Raw genomic sequence first — 23006 nt, 5'->3', positions numbered from 1 at the left:
AAAATAATTTGCCTAAGGTCACACAGATAACACTTTATTTTTTAGCCACTGAAAAGTCCCTTATCCTTCCCCAGAAGTAGCCACATTTTTTAAAAAAGAGAAGCTTGTTAAAATTCTCAGTGAATCTTGAATTGGTAGCATTCAGGCTAGGAAAGAAAGTGAATTTTTAAAAAATCTGCTTGATGGGGGCATGGATTAGTCCTTGTGCCAGCTCCCTAGGGCCTGGGATACTGCCTTTCACAGTTTCTTTCCTTCCTCCCACTGAACGCCCACAATCTCCTAAAAGGTCTGAGTTGTTTCTGACAATAACTCCAATATTAGATGTTCCAAGGAGAGGAGGAAAGGGGATACTGTGCTAGATGCGGCCATATGTACCGTGGGGGGACAGTTTGAAACATGCGTACTCTGCCAAACACCACCAGTTTGTCCCAGAAGAAGACGTGCATAATAGAGGGACAGCTCATCCCATAAGAACAGTGTTTCGATGGGGCAAATGATACTACGTGGTGGGGTTTTCTTGACCAAAGACCAGTTTGCTTCAAATTTATTAACAGTTTTATTGAGGAAAAAGTGTTGATTAAAGGAGAACTAACTTCTCTGTTTGCCTGTGCAGGAAGTAGAGGTGAGCTAATGGTTTTTATTTATGCTGCAAATGGATCTTTGTCCAATGACTCAGGATGCAGTCTTGGCTGAGTGAATTTGAGGGAGGGTTTTCAGAACAGGTGGGGACACCAAGCCTCATTTTTAATCCCCTTCTCCTCATTAAGTAAATAAATATGCCTGGAGAAATAAGGAACTTGGACAGCTGGTAGACTTCACTGAGTGTGTGTGCTTTCTGCCTCACAGGCAGCCCCCCAAAAGTTAAAAATTATTTTGTGCTCTAGGCACCAAAACCATGTTAAGAAGAAGGGAGACAAATATTCCAGCCCCTAAACGCCTGCTTACTCTTCCCGGTTATGATCCTGTTGACCTCTGCCCTGAGCAAGTCCATTCAGCTTGTCTTTCTCCATTTCCCCATCTTTACAGAGGATAAAAAGAAAGGCATTCGATCACGTGTGAACTGAACTCCAAGTTATAAAGCCCTTTAAGCGCAGCTTGCAGATGCCTGGTTTGTTTAATTTCCTTTTACTGTGTCAGCGTGTCAGCTTTTGGACTAAGGTTTTCCACAAACCCAGTGACTTGAATTGTGAAGTAACCTTTGACTATCACAAGAATGCTTCTTGCTGATAAATAAATGCCCAACAGAGATGTTTTTTTCAAATTGGGAGCTGCCACCTAGTGGTTTAGATAGGGAGATGTTCATCAGCGTGGTGGGGAAGGGATGGGGGGCGGGGAGAGAAATGCAGTGAAATATTATATTACTGACCCATGAGGCTTGAGGCCTTAAGTAAACATGGGTTGAGAAACAAGGAGCGAGGACAGCTGGAAGATTTAGCAAGTGTGAAATTAATGAAACAAATGGAAACGGTGGAGGAGTTTTTTGTAAAGAACTGCCTGTGCGTCTTTCTTTTATCTGCTTCAGCAAGTCCGTAGGAATCACTTCTCATTGGAACATTGATTATAGACAAAGGTCGGTTGCTGCAGAAGTAGCCTGGAAAGTACTTGGGCGTCTCTTATTTACTTTGACTCTTTAGCAGGTTAAACATTCCCCTGGACTTGTTTATATGACCAGCATGCTTGACGAATTCTCATAGATGGGGCCAAGGAGTTACAAATTAATGGGCTTCAGCTCAGAGGTGTGTTGGGTACGGCCCAGTTGTTGCATGCTAGACAGCCACATCTAAAAACTTACGTCAGCAGCAGCCAGTGATTTAATATGCCGAAGAATAATGTAATAATAATACTAGCATTTACATAGTGCTTTCTGGTTTGCAGAGTACTTTACGTGTTTTCGTTCAATACGAGAACCCCATATGATTAAAACTCATTTTTATATGGTTCTTTATGGTTTATGAAGTGCTTTTGCAGAGCAGCATAATTTTAAATATTTATTGTGGTAAGGACAGTAAATGGTGAAGTGGGAACATGACTGGATTTGGACACGGACACAGAATTCAGATCTAGGTTCTGTTACTGTGAGGACTCAAGGACATTATTTAATCTCTCTGAGTCTCAGTTTTCCTCATTCATAAGGTGAGCACCTTGGACTAGATGACTTCTCATGGCACCTCCAGGTGAAAATCTTGATAACTGTGATCATAAAATTCATCTTACTTGAAGCTAAGACCTGGTGTCACATTCTACTTATTCCATCTATGACAGTGAGCAAATTGCTTCACCTTTGTAGTATTCCTAAAGTACTTGAAAAGTTCGTCTCCTTTGAAGCATTGTCTTTGTAATTTTGTTTATGTTATTTGTTAATTTAACAAATCTTTTCAGTATTTGGGGTTTGCTGTTGTTCAGTTGTTTCAGTCGTGTCCCCGTTTGGGGTTTTCTTGGCAAAGATACTGGAGCGGCTTGTGATTTCCTTCTCTAGTTCACTTTACAGATGAAGAAACTGAGGCAAGCAGTATTAAGTGACTTGCCCAGGGTCACACAACTAGTGTCTGAAACCAGATTTGAACCCAGGTCTTCCTGACTCGAGGCCCAGCACTCCATCCACCATACCACCTCACTGCCCTTAGAAAGAGAGGAGCAGGGTTCAAATTCCATCTCTGATGCGACCTCCCTAGGCCTCACTTTCGTCATCTATAAAATGAAGGTGTCAGATTAGATCCCCACCGAGGTCTGTATTCGTATGTTTTTTTTGTTGTTGTTGTTGTTGTTTTCCGGGTAATGAGGGTTAAGTGACTTGCCCAAAGTCACACAGCTAGTAAGTGTCAAGCATCTGAGGCTGGATTTGAACTCAGGTCCTCCTGAATCCAAGGCCAGTGCTTTATCCATTGTGCCACCTAGCTGCCCCCTCGTATGATTTTTCAAATATTCAGGGTGAATTCTCATGCTAAAGGAGAAAGGTGTAGATTTCTCTTGTTCTAAGGGGGAGAGCCCAATACTAGAGATAAAAGGATGGGGATTCTCTCATCCTCCCTTGAGAAAGACAAGTGGCACAATAAATTAGCATTTGCTTTGCTGGGGTATGGGGAGTAAGTTGGTAAGACTAAGGAAATGTAGGGACTGAGGGGCCTCTTGGAAAAATGATTTCCTCCCCTCCCAAATCATGGCATCGATTTTAAGTCTTGAAGAAAGAGAAGAAGGAAGAGAGGGTAGCATTGGGCTCAGCACTGAAGTTTTCCAAATGAGGCTCTCAGAGGCAGCTTTGTACAGATGCTTGTATCTTCAAAGGAATTGAGTCATAGTCATTTGACAGACGCTGTAGATAAACTGCCCAGGTTTTATTTAAGGAGAAGAAACTGAGTGACGCATTAAACAAACAGATTGGGCTCCCTCTGGGTTTGGATCTGTTTCTTATTGAATTGCATCAGATTTAAGATGAAATAATAGGCCCGAGTCTATCATTTTTATGCCTAATGTCCTAGTTGCTATTCATGGAAGGGGGAATTTAAAAGGACAGAACAATTTGGTCTCCACATGCTTTGAACTACTATTAGTGGAAATGGCTTCTTTCCGTTCAATTTCCTTTTTTTCCCTCAGCCGGTATCTTGTCTCAAAACTTTTTAGGTTCCAAAGAATATTGTCCTTTCCACGGGGGCGGTGAAGTAGTTTTGGGGAGAGGAAGAGTGACAGGAAATTCAGCATCTAGCTTTTATTTTCAGACAGCTAGGCTGTTCTTACAAATTGTTGTTAAAGCTTCTGCTAACACACAGTAGATATTTAACTGACCTCCCACCGTGTTGGGTTTTGGGGAAGTCAGAAAACGTGCCTTTTACACATACCCTTCTTGCATAGTAGTCATTGTTGAGAATCTGTTTTAGTCCACTTAGACTACAGTGCCAATTTCGACTGCACTTTGGGTCACCTGTAATTGTGAATCTTCTAAAATTGTAGTGTTCCATGATTCCCAACCATGGAACCTCACAGGGAGAATGTTAGTGCTAAAAACTATGAGATTTTTGTAGCAGGTAACACCTTGGTTTCATTGAAAGTATCCATGCACTTTTTCAAAAAGTATTTCATCCCTATCTCTTCATCCATCATTATCAAATGAGGTCATATGTGTACAGCATAATAAATGCTTGTTCCTTTCCCTTCTCCCTTTCCTTTTCAACTCAATGTCCATTCACAATGCCTGACCAGGACAGTGGATATGTACTGGTGAACTAATTGAGTGAGCTGTCCATCATGCTGCATCTCCTAGTCTGAATAATTAACATTTTTATCCCATCAGTTTTTGCTGGATGGTTTATTAGGTTTATCTCTTTAGGATGGGTCTCGGTGAAGAGACCCTGCAGTGTCCTGATGCTCAGTGTATCAGGACAATGTCATCCACAAACAGCAGTATTTGAAGAACCCCATAATCTGGGAAGAATTCCTCTTCCTTTTCAGAATTTGCACAAGACACCCTCTTAATTAACACCGATGAAAATATTTGGTGAATGTCTATCTCCCTGTTTTGGCCCAGGCTTAATGTGGATAATGGAGACTCGTTGATCAACATTATCCCTGTGGTTGCATCTCTCATGGAATCTTGTATGACCTCCCACATTGGAAACTAATTGTTTGGGCAGAGCCCCCAAAGCTACACTTACTACATTGCCTCACATATAGTAGGCACTTAATAAATGCTTACTGACTGACTGCTTTGTTCCTTCTGTTCATATTTTTTTGTAATAAATAATAAACAATGGAATCTCAATATTCTCTTGATACTTTCTTGATCCCCTTTAGCTTTTTTTTTAGTTTTTTTTTTCATTAGCTTTTCATACCATTTTTTTCATTGAACTGGATCTATGATTTCATTATTATAGGGATTTCTAGATGAGAAAACTCAACAGTACTAATGCAGATCAACTCAGAAAATTGTCAAGAGGTAAATGTGAAGAATTTGCCCACAGTGACAGCTCATGTCAGATGTGAGACTAGAATGGAATCCTTCCCCACTCCAAAGCCAATCCTCTAGCCACTACATCACATTGCCCCCATGGCATTCCTGATATTTTTACAATCATTTCTCTTCAGGTAGCTGCCCTTGCTTTTGTTTTCTGTACATGTATTTACCATGAATATTATGATATCTAAGGTTTTCTAATAACTCCTTTCCATAATTATAGTAGTTATTTCTATTTTGCATCCAATTCCTTCCTTTTTGGTCAACATTTGGCCCAGAATAGCAGTTCCCCTAATTGATTCCCTGATCTTCTGAAACATGAAAGTATCATTAATGCAAGTTGAGCATTGTATAGTTACTCTGATTTTATCAGAGCAAGACTTCAAGAAGATGCATGGCTCATTGGAGTCCTCCATCACTGCTCTCCATATTCTGTGGCAGCTTTCTAGTATGTTACAGAAATGCATTTTTCTATTCTCCATTCTGAATGGAGTAATCTGCAAGATGCTCTCAGCGCATTATCTCTTCTTTCTCCAGTGAGCCTCATCCAGGTGTTCTCCACCCTGTGGCTGCTGTCCATTTCACAGTTTTCTAAACATGGATTTGTCTTCTAAATGCTTGGTGCTATTCTACCACACCTTTTACTCAACATGTTCCTACTGAATGTGGTCTCTCTCTACTTGGCTGTTTTCCAGTCAGCATTTCTGTGCCGTCTAGGCTCAATAATACCAGTGAAGTCTTTTGTGTCTTCCAGTCTCTCATTTGCTTGACTACCCACTCACTTCTTTTACATTTAGACACCTGGGGCCAAGAGCATGACAGTATATCTAAGTTAGGAAGGACCCAACCTAAACAAAAGTCTTGTCTCAACATAACATACCCAGCAAGTGAGCAGCCAACCTTTTGAAGACATCCAGTGAAGTGGAAACTACCTTCTTAGGATAGGCAGACTATTCCATTTTGGGATTGTTCTAAATTGTTAGGAAGTCTTTCCTTTCATCAAACTTAAATCGGTCTTTAAAAAAAATAATAATAATAAACATTTTTATTTAAAGTTTTAAGTTCCAAATTGTATCCCTCCTTCCCTCCCTCCCCTACTGCCTCCCTGAGGTGGTAAGCAATCAGATATTCCAGGCCTTTCTGAAATCATTCTGCTTGTCATTTCTTATATCACAATAATATTCCATCACCGTCATATGCCACAGCTTGTTTAGCCATTCCCAATTGATGGGCATTCCTTTGATTTCCAGTTCTTAGCCACCACAAAAAGAGCTACTAGAAGTATTTTTGCACAAATAGGTCTTTTTCTCTTTCTTGGGATGTCTTTGGATATTCCTAAATTTGATGACTATCCAGCAATAGTAATAAGCCATTTTCAGACAGTCTTTAGGGGTAAATCTGTCTTTTGGCAACTTCTACATGGTCTCTTCTAGTTCTGCTCTATGGTGCTAAGCAGATCAATGTTCTAAAGTGCCTCTGAGGGTTGTCTATCAAATACTTTGAAATGGCTGTGATACCCCTTTCCAATCTTGGTTAAACCTCCCAAGGGGGGCAGTATTATCTTTGAAGGCGGGAAGACTGGGAACAAATCCTGCCCCTGACATTTATTAGCTGGGTGACCATAGGCAAGTCATTTAATTTCTCTTAACCTTCATTTTCCTCATCTGAAAAAGGGGGGTGATAATAAATACCTACTACATTGGGTTGGTTTGAGGCTCAAATGAAGTCATGAATAAGTTTAGAAAGTGCTTTGCTAACCTTAATATATGTAAACATCAGTTGCTATCATAATAAGACATGATTTCCAGAATATTAACCATTCTGGTATTCTCCAGTCTATCAGTGTTTTCCCTCAAAATATTATACCCCAAACTTCTCAATGGGATCTAACCAAACCAGGGTATCAAGTTTTCACCTCTTTATTTCTGGACACTCTTGCTTTATCAGTGCAGCCCAAGATCACATTAGCTTTTCTAGCTGTCATGTCACATTGTTGAGGGGCATTGAGGGTGGGCAGTGAAGGGGATGTAGGCCTGGCCTTGGAATCAGGAGGACCTGGGTTCAAGCACTCTCTGACACATGGCTAAAAGCTATGGAAAAATTTGCTGATCTGTCTCAGTGAAGGGAGTTTCCTCACCAAGAATTCCACATGCCAGTGACATCACAGTTCCAGTCCCCTGATTCCCCCCAAGTCACTCTCTTGACTCACTGACCTTGTAGTTCCCTGGAACTCTCAGATCCTTTTTAGATAAACTGTCGTCCAGACACATTCTCCATTGTGTACATCTGAAATTGATTTTTTTTAAGCCCACATATAAGAATTTACCTCAACCCTAATAAATTTCATCTTATAGATTCATCCCAACATCACAGAGTGTTGAGATCTTTTTGGATCCTTACTATCTCATCTAATGTGTTAACTATCCCTCCTGGCTTTGCGTCATCTGCAGATTTTATAAGCGTGTCATGTATGTTTTAATGCAAGTCTTTGACTTGGTGTGAGGCCAAACCCAGATCCCCTGAGCACTCCATAAAAGACCTTTCCAATTGATATTGACTCATTAATGGCTACTCTTTCTATCTGGCCATCCAGCAGTTCTGAATCTGCCTAACTCTATTATCATCTAGTTCTCATTACTCTGTCTCATCCATGGAAATAGCATGAGAAACTTTGTCAAATGTTTCTCTCAAACCTTGGTAATCTATAAGTACAGTATTCAATTCACTCTGTCAGAAAAGGAAATTAAAATCATCTGGTTTAACTTCTTTTTGATGAAGCCATGCTGGTTCTTTGTGATCACTGCTTCTTTTTCTTGATTCTCACTAATCATCCCTTTAATAGTATGTTCTATAAATTTGCTAGGAATTGAAGCTGTGTTCACTGACCTTATTATTACTATTCTTTCTGAATATTCTTGTGAATTACTGGGCATTTCCACTTCTGATCCTTTCCCAATGTTGTACTTAATATGTTCTCTAATATTTGGCTTATAGGTAAATAATGTAATATATGTGTGCGCACGTGTGTGTGTGTGTGTGTGTGTGTATACCTACACAAATTTCTATACACATACCTTCCTCTCCCCCTTTCCCCCCCATACACAACACACACACAGCCTTGATAAGAAGCATTAAATTTTTATCTGAGAGCTTGGAGTTCATGCATCTTTAGCCCCAATACAGAATTTAAAATCCTCTTCTCCGTCCCCATATTATTCAGCTCCAATCCCATCTTCAGTCCATAGCAGTGATGAGAAACATCTGTGCCCCTCTGTGCCTTCAGTTACCTGCCCAGAACTTTAAAATTTAAAGATTTTCCAGGTTCCCTCTTACAGTATTTGTCTTTAAATATATTGCCAGAATGGGGGAGTGGGTTTGTACATTTCCAAATCTCTAGCTGCTTTCTTTCATGTCTTGGATACACACTCTATTTCTGAGAGGAAATCAAACCTCCTTCTTCATGTCATGTTAATATATCCACCTTGACAGCCCACAACAAAGTATTACCAATCACCTGGATCTCCATGTTTGTCCATGATGTCTTCTGTTAGATGATATCTGTGGATTCTTGTCATTCTGGGAAGCAGAGAGCTGCCCCTTGCCCATGGGACCCAGGAGTTCTACTTGCCATGGAAAGAGCCCCATGCCTGTTACCTAGTGCTTCTTTGTCATCTTTGTATGTTTTTTTTTTTGGGGGGGGGCAAGGCAATGAGGGTTAAATGACTTGCCCAGGGTCACACAGCTAATAAGTGTCAAGTGTCTGAGGCCAGATTTGAATTCAGGTACTCCTGAATCCAGGGCCAGTGCTGTATCCATTTCTTTTTCATCTCTTACTTCTCTATGTCACCTATGGTCCTTGACTCTTTTTCTAATCATTGCTGATTTTGGACCATTTTTTCCATTTCTTTCAAAGAACATTTCATTCACTGTGATAACCCAGAGAGTAGACAACATTTTCAAATTCTCTTCTAAACCTGAATCTTTGTGCACACATAGATATTTATTCTCCCTGGAATAAGCACAATCTCTGCAATTCACTGGAATGAACTTTTCCTACTTACAAAGACGGAAATCCTTAGTTTTGTATGAATCTTGGAATTAGGCAATAATGGACAGAGCACTAGACTTGGAGTCAGGAAGACCCAGGTTCAAATCTTCCTTCAGACACTAGCTGTGTATAATTGGGAAACTCACTGAACCTCTTGTCCTTATTTTACTCATCTGTAAAATGGACCTAGTAATAGTACTCCATAGGATTAATTAAGTACTGTCTGTTAATAATAGAAGGAGGAAGATAGCAATAGGGAAGGGTAATCATGAGCTTTTTTTGTATTTTCAGTAGGTTTTCCCATTAGTCAGTCAATAAGAATTTATTAAACATTTACTATGTGCCAGGCTTTGAAGCTAGGATTCCTGCCAGCATCCTGTAAAATAGTTGCTTTAGTTTGTGAGAAGGTCTCTTGCATCATAGTAGCAGTTAAATGGAGGATGGCTTCAAGAGGAGGGTGATGGGGGGCAACTAGGTGGCACAGTAGATAAAGCACTGGCCCTGGATTCAGGAGGACCTGAGTTCAAATTTGACCTCAGACACTTGACACTTATGTGTGACCCTGGGCAAGTCACTTAACCCTCGGTGCCCAGCAACAAAGAGAGAGAGAAAAAAGAGGAGGATGATATGTGGCAAGGAGACCAACCAGGAGGCTCTTGAAATAGTCCAGGGCAGAGATGGGAACCTGACACAGGGCCATGGCTGTGTAAGTAGGAAAAAAAGGGGCCGATACAAGAGCTGTCCTAGAGATAGAACTAGGGAGAGTTGGCAGCCCAATGGCTCTATAAGGTGAGGTAGACCCAGAGGTGTGCTGGTTAATGTTTAAAAATAGACTTGCCCAAAAATTTTTAAGAAGGTACACACAACATACTTTTAAGTTTATTCTGCATGAATAACATTTTGTCCATAACTCCCTTCTTTCCTTCCTTTCCTTTCCTTTCCTTTCTTTTCTTTTCTTTTCTTTTCTTTTCTTTTCTTTTCTTTTCTTTTCTTTTCTTTTCTTTTCTTTTCTTTTCTTTTCTTTTCTTTTCTTTTCTTTTCTTTTCTTTTCTTTTCTTTTCTTTTCTTTTCTTTTCTTTTCTTTTCTTTTCTTTTCTTTTCTTTTTTTGTGGGGCAATGAGGGTTAAGTGACTTGCCTAGGGCCACACAGATAGTAAGTGTCAAATGTCTGAAGCTGTATTTGAATTCAGGTACACCTGAATCCAGGGCCCATGCTTTACCCACTGCGCCACCTAGCTGCCTCCCATAACTTAAGTATAGACAGTCAACAGAACAATAAATCAAACCACGATTTGTAGCATTTGCCTATTTTCAGAGGTGTAGATTCTCACACGGGAAATTCAACAATCATTTCTCAAGAACAGGCACAAGGATGCCTCCAAGACCACTGATCTGTGTGGCTAAAAGGGCAGTAGCCCCCGCAGCAGAGATAGTGAAGTTTGGACCCATTGATAATGTAAGACAATATGCCAGGGGAGGGAGATACAAAGACAGCTGGGAAAAGAGATGAGTGGAAACTACTTAGTCTGGATGGAATGCACCTTTAGTGGAGTGCACAGGTTATCCCTATGTACAGCCCCATCAGGTGGCAGACGTACCGTGAAACTACCTCCTTCTTTTTTGGGGGGGGTAGGGGGGGAGGCAATTGGGGTTAAGTGACTTGCCCAGGGTCACACAGCTAGTAAGTGTTAAGTGTCTGAGGCCGGGAAACCACCTCCTTCTTACCAAGCTGAACTATAAAGTAGCATTGGGACGCTTCATTTTTCTCTCTGTGTATCCGAGGGTGTGCCTAACTCCTGAAATCTCCCCATAACTGCCCTAATCTGAAATGATTGGCTAATGCGGCAGCTTTGTCACGGTAGCTGAAATCCCAGTTATTCACCTTATGATTTGTAGCAGATATTGATTTTCCTTTTTTTTTTTAAGTGAATACTGATAGTTGCAGAAATTTGAAATGCAAACTGCTGGTCTTTAAAGCAGTGCATGATGTCATTAGAGCAAGCTTTTAAGACTCTTTGAAGTATTAAATGTTTATGAAATTCAAATAGGGAGTTGGGTCTTCACAATAAAGAGGCATTCAGTGATGTTTTAAAAAGTCTACTGTTTTATAGATGTAAATATATGCCATAATTAGCGGTAAGTAACATGAAGAGGGTGGGTGGGATGGTTCCTATTCTTATTTAAAACAGCTGTGGCATGGATAATAAAACCTAAGCTCTTTGTGATGGGCCATCCGGAACAACAACCTCCAGTGAACAAGCCTCCGGAAAAGCCTTCCACACATGCTCTTCGCCCTTTTCTCCACTCAGAGAGAGAGGTCTCTGGGAGATGGAGGGTTTGCCTTTCATTTATCAAGCACCACAACTCCCCTCTTTAAAAAAGAAAAAAAAAAAGGGGTGTGTGTGTGTGTGTGTGTGTGTGTGTGTGTGTGTGTGTGTGTGTGTGTGTGTGTGTGAGAGATTGATTTTCCTGTTTAACCGGGCTTTCCTCAACACCCCCCCCCCCCCCACACACACACCTCCTACGGATGTGGACTGGGGGGAGGGTCTGTCAAGAGGGCTTCTGACCAGCATACAGATGTATGCAAAGTACCTTAGAAGGGGGCCTGGGGAAAGCAGCCGCCTTTTCTCCCAACAGTCCCCTGTGGCCCTCTTGCTAGGCTTGTTCACCAATGAATACGAGTCCATTAGTTCTTTGGAATCAGTGATGAGTCAGAAGGAGAGAGCAGCTGGGAGACCAGAGCCGTTTGGCCTGCCCGGCACCAGCCTCACCATGTGGCAGGCCTGGATGGCAGCCCAAGGCTTCAGCAGAACTCCCCTTGCTCACTGCCAATGATCCAGATGCTACCATTGGAAAAAATTGCTTCACAATTGGAAATCTTGGTCCTTTGATCACTGTTCAGAGAGGATGAAGAAGAGGTATAATGTGGTCTAAAAATGCTTTCCTGCAGCCATTAGTAGTTGCTAAGAGTCTCTCATTGAGGAGAAATATTCTGAGGTTTTAATTCCAAGTGGCTTTGGGGAGGGGGGAGGCAGTGGAACAGAGGTGGAAGAGGAATGAACACTGCTAATGCTACTTTTATCCTAACCGTTGTCCCCCAAGATCTCCATCAATAAATGCTAGGGGAAGGTCTGCCCCTGCATTTATCAACAAACCTACTGTTTTATCATTTGGTTGCTGCTTCTGTCCAGGCAGCATCCTCTCTTCCAGCTCCCTGTGGGGAATGAGCACTTCCCTGTATGGACATGCATTCTGCTTGATCCTCTTCCAGATACATCCCAAAGCTCCTACAGAATACTCAGCTGCCCTGGGTGAATAGGGAGGGGCTTGACGGCTTTTGCTGATGATGTCTGCTAGGCCTTCTCAGCCACACTACATGGATATGCTGAAGTTTGCTTCTAATGTGAAATGGGTCAGACCATGCTATGGGTATTGAAACATGCTGGTGTGCTTTTTAATTTTAAATAAAACAAAGATAAAATGGTACAATGAGGGGGAACTTCTTTGTTCGTTACATGTGATTCTTGAGGAGGCAACAATTCTCTCTTTACTGATAGAGATCTGTGGGAAGGGGGGCTATGAAAGAAGTTGTAACAGCAGTGGTTCTCCCCTCACAAAATTAGAACTGGACCAGAACTTAGGTATCATCTACTTAACACCCCACCCTCCCACCCTGGCTTACAGTAGAGGAAACTGGAGGATCTAGTGAAGAAGTGGCTTACCCAAAGTGAGATGATAAATTGGTGGCCGAAGTGGACCTGGATCAAGTGTCTGATTTCATATTATTCGTTACTTTCCCAACTTCCATAATCTGGACATCATGCTTCTATTTATCTGGGCTGATTGCCTTGGCAGTGGCAACATACAATAGTTAATGCCGGCTGCCCTTGGAATCAGGGAGAACTGGGTTTAAATCTTGTCCCTGGCACATCCTGGCTTTGTGACCTGGGGCAGGTTAATTTAACTCCGCAGTGACCCAGACAACTCTCTAAGGCTTTTAAATGGCAGAACATTTGGAGATGAACATTGATAGAGGGAGTTTTCTCACCAGGTGTTCCCGCAAAAAAAAAAAAAAAATTGTTTTCAAAAGAAAAGATTACATTTACTTTATTTGAGATTTTATCAACCTCTTGATTCATTAAGTTTGAGGTCAATAAAAAACCAATTAAGCCAATTTTGCTCCTGCATTGTACATAATAAAACACTTCATACCTATTTTGGGGGGGGGCGGGGCAATGAGGGTTAAGTGACTTGCCCAGGGTCACACAGCTAGTGTCAAGTGTCTGAGGCTGGATTTGAACTCAGGTACTCCTAAATCCAAGGCCAGTGCTTTATCCACTGCGCCATCTAGCTGCCCCCCATACCTATTTTTTGAATTAAATTACAATTGAGTTATTGAACTGAAATATGATTTGATATTTGTCACTGTTAAATTTCATCCTGTTAGATTTGGCCCATTTTTGCAGCCTGGGAGGGTCTTTATGGATCCCAATTCTGTCATTCAGCATACCAATTTAGCTCTCTTCCAGCCTCATCATTTAAAAATTTGATAAACATGCCAATTATGCCTCCATCTAAGATCTTCAGAATGTTGAAAAAACCCAGAATCCTGCCTTTTTTAGAGACTTCCACCATATTGTCATGGGGGACGTCAACATGCTTTGAGTCTAGCTGTTAGACCAGTAACAAGTCCACCTAGCTTTTACTCTCATCCAGTTCACCACTTTGTTCCTAAATGCCTAGCTTGAAATCAAGAGTTTTGAAACGATATGTTGTGTGATCATGGATGAGTGCCTTTCCCAATCTGGGCTTCTGTTTCCCTGTGTATAAAAGGGGGAATGGGGGTAAGGATTTATGTGATCTCCAACATGCCTTCCAGCTCTAACATTTTATGATTCTGTTTACCAAATTTTAGGTAGGGACATTGATAAATTAGAGTGGGTGTAGAAGAGAGCAACTAGGTTGGTTCTGGGGTCAGAAAACAATCTCCAATGAATGGTTGGAGGAATTATGGAAGAGAACTTTAGTGGACGTGTGATAGGCAGAGGGTTGCCATATAGAAAAGAAGAGAAATTGCTCTTTGTGGAGTAGAATCAATGGTTGGAATTTAGAAAGGTCAATTGAACTTAAGAAGTAGCCTTCAAACAGCTTGAACTAAACAGCAGTTTTAAAAGTGGCTGCTTCGTAGATAACGAGCTTACTCGTGGAGATGTGCAAGTAGACGCTGGGTCATCACCTAGGCTGTAAAAGGGAATTCTTTCATTCATAAGAGGAGGGATTATGGGACTACTGAGATCACTGGGACTCTAGCTTCTGAGGCAGAAATTAGAGGTTGTTCCCCAACCTACCCCCACCCACCCACAATAACCTATTTCTCTGGAATTTCCTTTCCTCACTTATCCAGCTAAGCTTAACCAATGCATCAATAAATCAGCATTGATGAAGCTCCTACTATGTACCAGGTACAGTGCTAAGTGCTGGGGATGTAAAAAGACGCAAAGGACTGTCCCTACTCTCAAGGAGCTCCCAATGTAATAGAGACAACAAATAAACATAGGGGTGTGCATAGTTGTTGTTCAGTTGTTTTTCTGTCCTGACTCTTGGTGATCTCATTGTTGGGGTTTTCTTGGCAGAGATACTGCTGGAGTGTTTTGCCATTTTCTTCAGTTCATTTTACAGATGAGGAAACTAAGGCAAACAGGGTGAAGTGACTTGCCCAGGGTCACATAGCTAGGAAGTGTCTGAGGCCAGATTTGAACCCAGGAACATGAGTATTCCTGACTCCAGGCCTGCAACTCTATCCACTGTACCACCTAGCTGCTATATGTGTATGTCGAGCAGGAAAAATAGGAAATAATCAAGAGAGGAAGGCACTAGAATTAAGAGGGTTTGGAAAAGACTTCCTTTAGAAGGTAGGATTTTGGGTGGGACTTGACGGAGGCAAACCACTAGGTAGAGATGAAGAAGGAGAGTATTCCAGGCATGGGCAAGAGTCAGGGGAAATGCCTGGACCTGAGAGATGGAATGTCTTGTTTGTGGAAGAGCCAGGAGGCCTGAGTCCCTGGATCAAACAGCTCTTGGTGGAGAACACTCGAAATGGAGGAGGGAGCTAGGTTTTGAAGCGCCTTGAATGCCAAAAAGCATTTTGCATTTGATCCTTGGGGAATTGATTGAGGAGGGGGTTGACATGACCTGTGCTTTAGGAAAATCCCATGGGTGGCTGAATAGGGGATGGATTGTAGCGGAGAGAGACTTGAGGTAGGCGCACCCACCAGCAGCTATTGCAGGCATAAGGTGATGAAGGTCTGTATTAGAATTGGTGGCATGGTCAGAGGAGAGAAGGGAGCATATTGGAGAGATGTGGCACAGGTGACATCAACAGTCCTTGATAACAGATTAGATATTGGGCGTGAAAGATAATGAAGAGTCCAGGATGACTCCTGGGTTGTGAGACTGAGGGATGGGAGGATAGTACTACTGCCCTTGACAGCAATAGAGAAGGTAGGAAAGAAGGAAGATTTAGTGGGAAAGATAATGAGTTCTCTTTTGGATTTGAGTTTAAGGTGTCTTTTGGATATCCAGTTTGAGGTGTCTAAAGGGCAATTGGAGATAGGATATTTGAGGTCAGCAGAGAGGTTGAGGCAGGAGAGGTAGATGTGAGTATCATCAGTTTAGAGAGTGAAGTATTAGAGAGGAAGGAGAGAAGAGCGCCCAGGACAGAACCCCTAAGGGACATATGTGGTTATAAGGTATGATACGGATGAGGATCCAACAAAGGAGAAAGAAGGAGCCGCCAGAGAGGTAGGAAGAAAACCAGGAAAGCGTGAGATCCCAAAGACCTAGAGAGAAGAGAGCCAAGGAGAGAGTGACCAACACTGTCCAAAGCTGCAGAGACCTTGAGGAGACTGAGTACTGGGAGAAGTTCACTTTTTTGAAGTATTTTAGGAAAAATCCAACATTCTTAAATTGGTCCATTCTAGGTTATAGCTTATGTAGCAGAGCTGGAATTTGAGGGAAAGACTGTTGTTTTTTAGGTGATCTTGAAATATGAATGGCTTAAAATTTTTTTTTTTCAATTTTTAAACTTGTTAAATCTGTTAATGCCTGGGCCTGTGCTTGAGGTAAACTGATTTGAACTCAGTCCCCTCTGGTGTTTTGATTCCAGAAAAAGCTATATTATTCTAACTGATTATGATTGTTTTTATACATTTGCCAGGAAAGAAAAAAACTGCACTTAAAATTCTGGTTCTAGTTTTTTCTCTATTTTGCATCTTTATTGTGTCTCTAGTTCTCCAGTGTCCTTTTGCCCCACAGGGCATTCTCTGAGAGAGTGCCAGAGACCTTACCCAGCCTGTCGAGTCATGAAGCAGAAGCTTGATTTTTCAAGTATTCTCACTGTTGCCAACGAAGAGAATGCTTTTGGTTTTGTACCCAGTGAAACAGATCTGCTTCAGTTGCAAAGACAAAATTAATGCATCACTGAGAGTGATTATGAAGCTAGCACAAACCCCAACCTTTGATAAGGAATCAGAATTTTCTTTTATTAAATTAACTTAATTTATTTTTTTGTTTGTTTTGTTCTTTATTATTTCCCTCTTAAATTTAAGAAAAGCTTCTCTCCGACCCAGGTACTGTGATCTTTCCTGTGGTATTATTACTGTCACTGGCTAGAAGGTAATTTTCTTTAATAGCATTACCTCTCCTTAAGAAATTCGCTTAGCAGTGGCATGGTTGGTTGGCTACATTATCATGCTCAGGGGTAATCACAAACAAACTGTGATTGCAAATTGGTTATTAGACATTATTTGGGAAATTTTTTTAGGCTCCTTTCACTGAACACAGATTACTGCCCCTCTGCACCTCCTCAACCCGTATAGTTTTGCCATTTTTTCCCCATTAAAATCCTGATGGAGATCTTTGGCTTGTCATTTTTTGGTAGTATGCTTCTGGATTTGGAGTTAGCATACCTAGGTTCTAATTCCAGTTCTTTTACTTGGCTTTGGCCAAGTTACTTCACTTCTGGGCCTCAGTGTTCATATTTGTAAAATGGAAAGGAAAGGCTAGATGGCCTTAGACCCACCATACATCTTTCTGTTGTCCGGAGTGTCAGGAGGGAATGGAAGTTTGAGTTTTTTTCTGCTAAGTGCCAGGGGTCAAGGACAGGAAGGCCAAGATATCAAGATGTGGAGAAGTGAGTCACAACACAGGCTTTTGTACTACCCCATTGTGAATACCCAGCTTGCCGTAACAGTGCATAGGCTATTCTTCTGTACAAGATGGTGGGCCACAAACAATTCAGGAGTTCCGTGGTTTCTTTTTAGAGCTCTTCATAAGGCTGGAGGTGGGGAGACATGATCCAGATTTGGCCTTGACTCCCAGGGGCAGTTTACTCTTTTTAAGAATGTGGTCCTCTTCTAGTTTTTTATAGTATCCATTCTGAATTTATTATGGTATATGGTGTTAGCTATTGGTTTAAACTTAATTTCTGCCAAGACTATTGTCCAGTTTTTCCAAATATTTTAGTCATAAATATTGTAAGGGAGTTCTTTCCTAGGTTATTTATATATGAGGCTTTATTTTACATTAGCTTATCAAGTTTATGGTTTATTTTAGGAAATCCCAGGAAATTTTCTACAGAAAAGCATCAGGATATAAAATTTGTCCACAAAAATCAATAGAATGTTTATATAGTTGTGACAAAATTGAAAAGGAAAAACAGAATTATAATTACCATGCTGGGCCCCAAAAAAGAACTGTGAGAAAATATTTCTCTGTCCTTGCAGAAGTGGGAGACCATAGGTACAGTATCTCATATGTTAGACTTTTTTTTGGGTGAGGCAATTGGGGTTAAGTGACTTGCCCAGGGTCACACAGCTAGTAAGTGTCAAGTGTCTGAGGCTGGATTTGAACTCAGGTACTCCTGAATCCAGGGCTGGTGCTTTAACCACTTCGCCATCTAGCTGCCCCCATATGTTAGACTTTTTAAAAAAAATGTTGGTCAGTTTCTCAGATCTACTATTTCCCCACCTTCTGTCTTAAGAATTATTATATATGTATTTGTTTATATATATATGTATATATATATATATATATGATAACTTTGGGAAAGGATTAGATGATAAATATAATGGGAAATGTAGATGATATAAACAAAATATAAAGAAATGTATATCAAGTTAAAAAATAACTACAAAATGAATAAAATATCATAAAGTCAATTTACCAAGGTGCACTCAATATGTATATAAATACAGAATGCTCCCCAAAGAAATACATAATTTAAATAACTGGAAGAATGTTCAGTGCTTATGGCTGAGTATGTATGATATTAATAAATATAATAAAAATGACAATCGGATTTAATTTATAGAGTTAGTGTTATAGTAGCCAAAACACTAGGAGGGATACTTTACAGAGTTAAAATAATAACAAAGTTCATTTTGAAGAAGAAAAGATCTAGCATATCAAAGGAAATCTCATTTAAAAAAGCAGGAATGAAGGAATAACACTTCTAGCCCTCAAAATATATTATACATTGGTAGTCATTAAAAATAATTTGGTATTAGTTTTTAAAAGAGGAAAGTAGATTAATGGAACAGATTAGACAGGAAAGAATTAGAAATAATTGGACACATTTACATTCTTACGTAACTAGTTATAAAAGCTAACATGAAACCATAAAGATATCTTTTGATTATTGCTCACATTTATGTAATGTTTTCAGATTGGCAAAGTGCTTTACATACATTATTTCATCTATTCTCCCTATAACCCCATGAGGTAGGTGTAATTATGCCCAGTGTTTTTTAGAGTAGCAGATTGAAGCTGGGGGGCCGGGGTGGCATCAAGTGATGAACCCAGGGTCACAAGTAGTTAAGAATCTGAGGAGATTCAAACCCAAGCCTTCCTTAATCTAATTCCAACATTCTATGACCTCACATTGCACATAGTGGCTTTACAGATATGGTGGCTGTACATGGCTTGTTAGACACAGCATATCATAAGTACATGATTTTCTAAATACATTTAATTGGTAAAGGTAAACACAACAGCGTTATCTGAAAATGTCTTGAATTATGCACCTATTAAAAGAACAGTAACCAATGTGTTCACTAAAAACAAAGGTGATCATTACCTTATACCAGAGGTATCCTCTGATTATTATTTTGTTTCCTTATGGCACAGGTAGGAGAGTGGGGAGACTTAAGCATGCACATGATATTGCAAGTGTGAGTTTCCAAATTGGTTTTTGGCACATCCTTTGGGAGCCACCACTAGGATTCTAGGTCAAGGGAATTCTGTAGATGTGTAGCATGTCTGGATTTGAGTAAGCCATTTGGTGACATCTCCCTATAGTGCTTATGAATGAAATAGAGAGTGAATAACAAGACAGCTGACTGGATTGAAGGGTCTTTAAATGTCTGGACCAAAAGAATGTTGTTCACCATTATTGTTGAAGTTTGATAGTTCCTACTATGTTCTGTTCCAATCAAATCAAATAAGTTATACTCTTAGTATAGGCTCCGTACTATATTAATATACTATACCATATATACATACATATATACTACCATATGAATCCCAATTCAAGAAGACATAAGTTTAAATCTGGCTTTAGACTCTTACTAGATGTGTCAACCTGGGCAAGTCACTTAATTTAGAGATCTGCCTCAGTTTCCTCAGCTTTAAAATGGGAATAATAATAGTATGACGATGTTTATAAAGCATTTTGCAAACATCAAAGTGCCATAAAAATTCTAGTTCATCATCATCATTGTTGTCATGGTTGTGTATTGCATTTCCTATCACAGGACTAATTGAGGATCAAAGAATATCTGTCAATGTGGTGTATTAGCTTGCCAGACTTAATACTGGGAACACCTGGGTTTGGATAATGCCTCAGATTCTAGTTCTGTGACTGGCCACATAATTTATTGTCTTCTTGAGTCTCTTTTTCCTCACCTGTAAACAATTCCCATCATATTGACTACACTGGGTTATTGTGAAAATCAAAGCAGCTGACCCATATGAAATCCTTCAAGAAACTTCCTGGGCAACAGAAACATCTGCTCTTGATGGTGACCTTATCATTCTGCTTCAGGCATAATGTAAATGAAAGTCAATGAATCCAGAACTATTGAAGTTCTTGAGTTCAAATGGAATCCCTTGTCTTGTGGGAGTTGAACCTGACTAATCCAAGGGCATAGGCGTGTGACCTTGAGCAAGAAGATTCTTCACCTCTCTGTGCCTGTGCCTCTCATTTGTAGCATGAGGATAATGGATAGGACCCACCTGGTGGCACTGAGGACCAAGGGAAGTCATCTGTGAAAAGTGCTTAGCTAGCCTTAAACCCTAGAATAAACAGCAGCAGCAGCTGCTGTGGTTATGAGCTCCTACTAGGTGTTCTGTGCTGGGCACTGAAAATACAAAGACACAGTTTTACAGCCTCTGCCTTTAAGTGGCTTTTGTTCTATGGGGGGGACACATTGTGTGTGTGTGTGTGTGTGTGTATAAATTATATATGCAAAATGATACAATGCCATCCAAAGAGAAGTATCAGTGGCTACAGAGATGAGGAAGATAAACATGAGATCCACCTCATGTAGGAGGGGTCTCCTAACTGAGATTTATGGGAAGCTAGGGATTTTTAGAAATGGAGGTCAGAGGAAGGGGATACATTGAAGGCTTGGGAGACAGTCTGTGAAAAGGCGTAAATGTCAGATGAAATATGTATTATATAAGAAATAGGGGAAAAAAGGGGCAGAAGAGTCAATATGGCTGATCCATAGAATGCCTGAAGGGAGTAATGTATAAAAAGTCAGGAAGAATAGGGTGATGACAGGTTGTGAAGCATTTTAAATACTGAGCTGACAAGTTTGAGTCCAGAGGTAATAATGCGTCACTGATGCCTTTTGAGCAGAGCAATGCCTTGTCACACTTGTGTGCTTTGGAGGTGTACCTTTGGTGAATGGGGAGGATGGATTGGAGAAGGGAAAGACTAGATTCAGGGAGATCAGGTAGGTGGTTACTGGTAATAGTTCTGGAAAGAGGGAGATAAGGAGTTCTGAATACAAGAGGTATTGGGAAATTAGAATTGATATGATCTGACAAGCAATTGGATTAGGGGGAGTCGAGTAAGCAAAGCACTGAGCATAACTCAAGTTGCAGAGTGTGGGGGTCTGTAATTTTGGTCGTGCCCTCAAGAGAAGCTGGGGAACTAGTAGGAAGGATGGATTCGGGGCTAAATGACTGAGTTCTGTTTTGGACATTGAGTTTGAAGCGCCTGTGGGATTTTCCGTTGGAATTGTCCAGCAGGCAGTTAGAGATGAGGGGACAGAGCTCATGAGAGATGAGTTGTTCTAGGAGTCATCTGCATAGAGCTCATAGTGGAAACCACAGAAGCTCATGGAAAGAGAATTGTAGCAAGGAGAGAAGAGAATTGTGGACAAAACCTCCATTTCTGTTTTCCTTCTCTGCAGGCATCTGTGTGTGTGTGTGGAAGTCTTTGGGCGTGGCTGGTCTAGGTACCATCTTCTCCCATCATACTGTTGTCTCAACTCCATTCTTGGACTGCAGATTATGCTCTATTTCCTTAAGCATTTCTCCAACTAGTGAATTAGTCTAGGTCTTTTGGGAATTCATTCACACACTCTGCTTTAAAGCTTTTCAGAATGAATTAAAACACACACACACACACACACACACACACACACACACACACACAAATAACCCAACCAAAGAGGTATATGCTATTTGTTATTTCAAGAAAATCTGGCCAGATGCTGTCTTTAATAAAAAGAAAAAAGATCCTCAGGCTGTTGCAAATGTTTCTGAATGGGTCTGGCTTTTCATCCATTCTCCATTTTGGTCCCAATCTCCTCTCCATCCCACACCCCCCTATTCAAGAGGCTAAGTTCATCACTACTTGTCACATTGATGTTGCCAGATGACACATTAATTCCCAACCTCTATGACCTTTTCCCACAGGCGGATTTAAACTGCAACATTCAAGATGACGCAGGGGCTTTCTATGGGGTAACCAGTCAGTACGAGAGTTCAGAGAACATGACCATCACCTGTTCTACCAAAGTCTGTTCATTTGGGAAGCAAGTAGTGGAGAAGGTAGAGGTAAGATGGTTCATTTCATTTGGGTTCAAAGCCTCATTTCCTCTTTGTGGTTCTGGATAAAGGAATGGCAGTGTGTAAGGCAGAAGATTGCTTGTTTGCTTTTTTTGTTTTGTCTCCTCTTCCTTCCCTACTGTCATCTGTTCATTGTTTTTAAAAAGAATACTTTCTAAAGCAGCTAGGAGAATCAGATGTGGTGTTGAGTTTCACCTGGAAGTCCCAGTTTACTAAGGTGCCCTGACCTGAAGCACCTGTGCCCTACAGCTGGTAAAGTGGAAACTGACCCGCAGAATATTGTTTAGCTTATCCAAGACTCCAGACAGGAGGGGGAAGCCCAAGGCTTCTTCTGCTACTTGTGGCTTTAGAAAAGCCATTGAAAGATGATAATTCAGCTCTTAATGAGCCATTTGCTGAAACATTCCCTTTGACTTTTGCTTCCACAATGACATCTGATTTTCCAAAATGACTTATAATGAAGAAAAATAGATTTCATTCTTTCACTGGGATCAGAGGCCTGTCAGTGTCAGCCTCTTGTTTTGAGGTTCACATCCCTAGTGACCAAACCATTGCATTTTTTTCTCATTTGCAATCTCATTGCAATCATTTCCCACTCTTCCTCCCCCTCCCCACCATAAAAATCATCCATTATCATGAAGAAAAGCATTTCATGAAAACCAGCAGATCTATCAACAGGAAACAGATGTTTAGCATCTGTAGTTTCCCACTTCTTTATGGAGAGCATGTATGTGGGTTTCATCATCTACGACCAAGATCCATTGGATTTCTCTTTATAGGATGAGTCACTGATCTTTGTATAGGGATTCCATTAAACCACATTCCGTTTATAGTTACAATGATAATAATAGCTAGCGTTTGTATAGGCTTTTA

The 23006-nt window shown here is 40.7% G+C and overlaps 1 protein-coding gene across 7 annotated transcripts in view; it reads left to right on the top strand.

Annotated features, from left to right (window-relative positions):
* The window catches only part of TEAD1 (TEA domain transcription factor 1), a 305630-nt gene that overhangs the window by 271307 nt on the left and 11317 nt on the right, over nucleotides 1-23006 (top strand). For all 7 annotated transcript variants that reach the window (XM_043969521.1, XM_043969524.1, XM_043969523.1 and 4 more), the window contains one exon: nucleotides 21981-22121. In XM_043969521.1, coding sequence (XP_043825456.1) covers nucleotides 21981-22121 — 141 coding nt within the window. The remainder of the gene's footprint in view (nucleotides 1-21980; nucleotides 22122-23006) is intronic.

The sequence above is a fragment of the Dromiciops gliroides genome, chromosome 6 (genome assembly GCF_019393635.1).
Source record: "Dromiciops gliroides isolate mDroGli1 chromosome 6, mDroGli1.pri, whole genome shotgun sequence".
Classification (NCBI taxonomy): Eukaryota; Metazoa; Chordata; class Mammalia; order Microbiotheria; family Microbiotheriidae; genus Dromiciops; species Dromiciops gliroides.
Note: the sequence above shows the minus strand (reverse complement) of the source record. Positions and strands in the feature narration are given on the sequence as shown.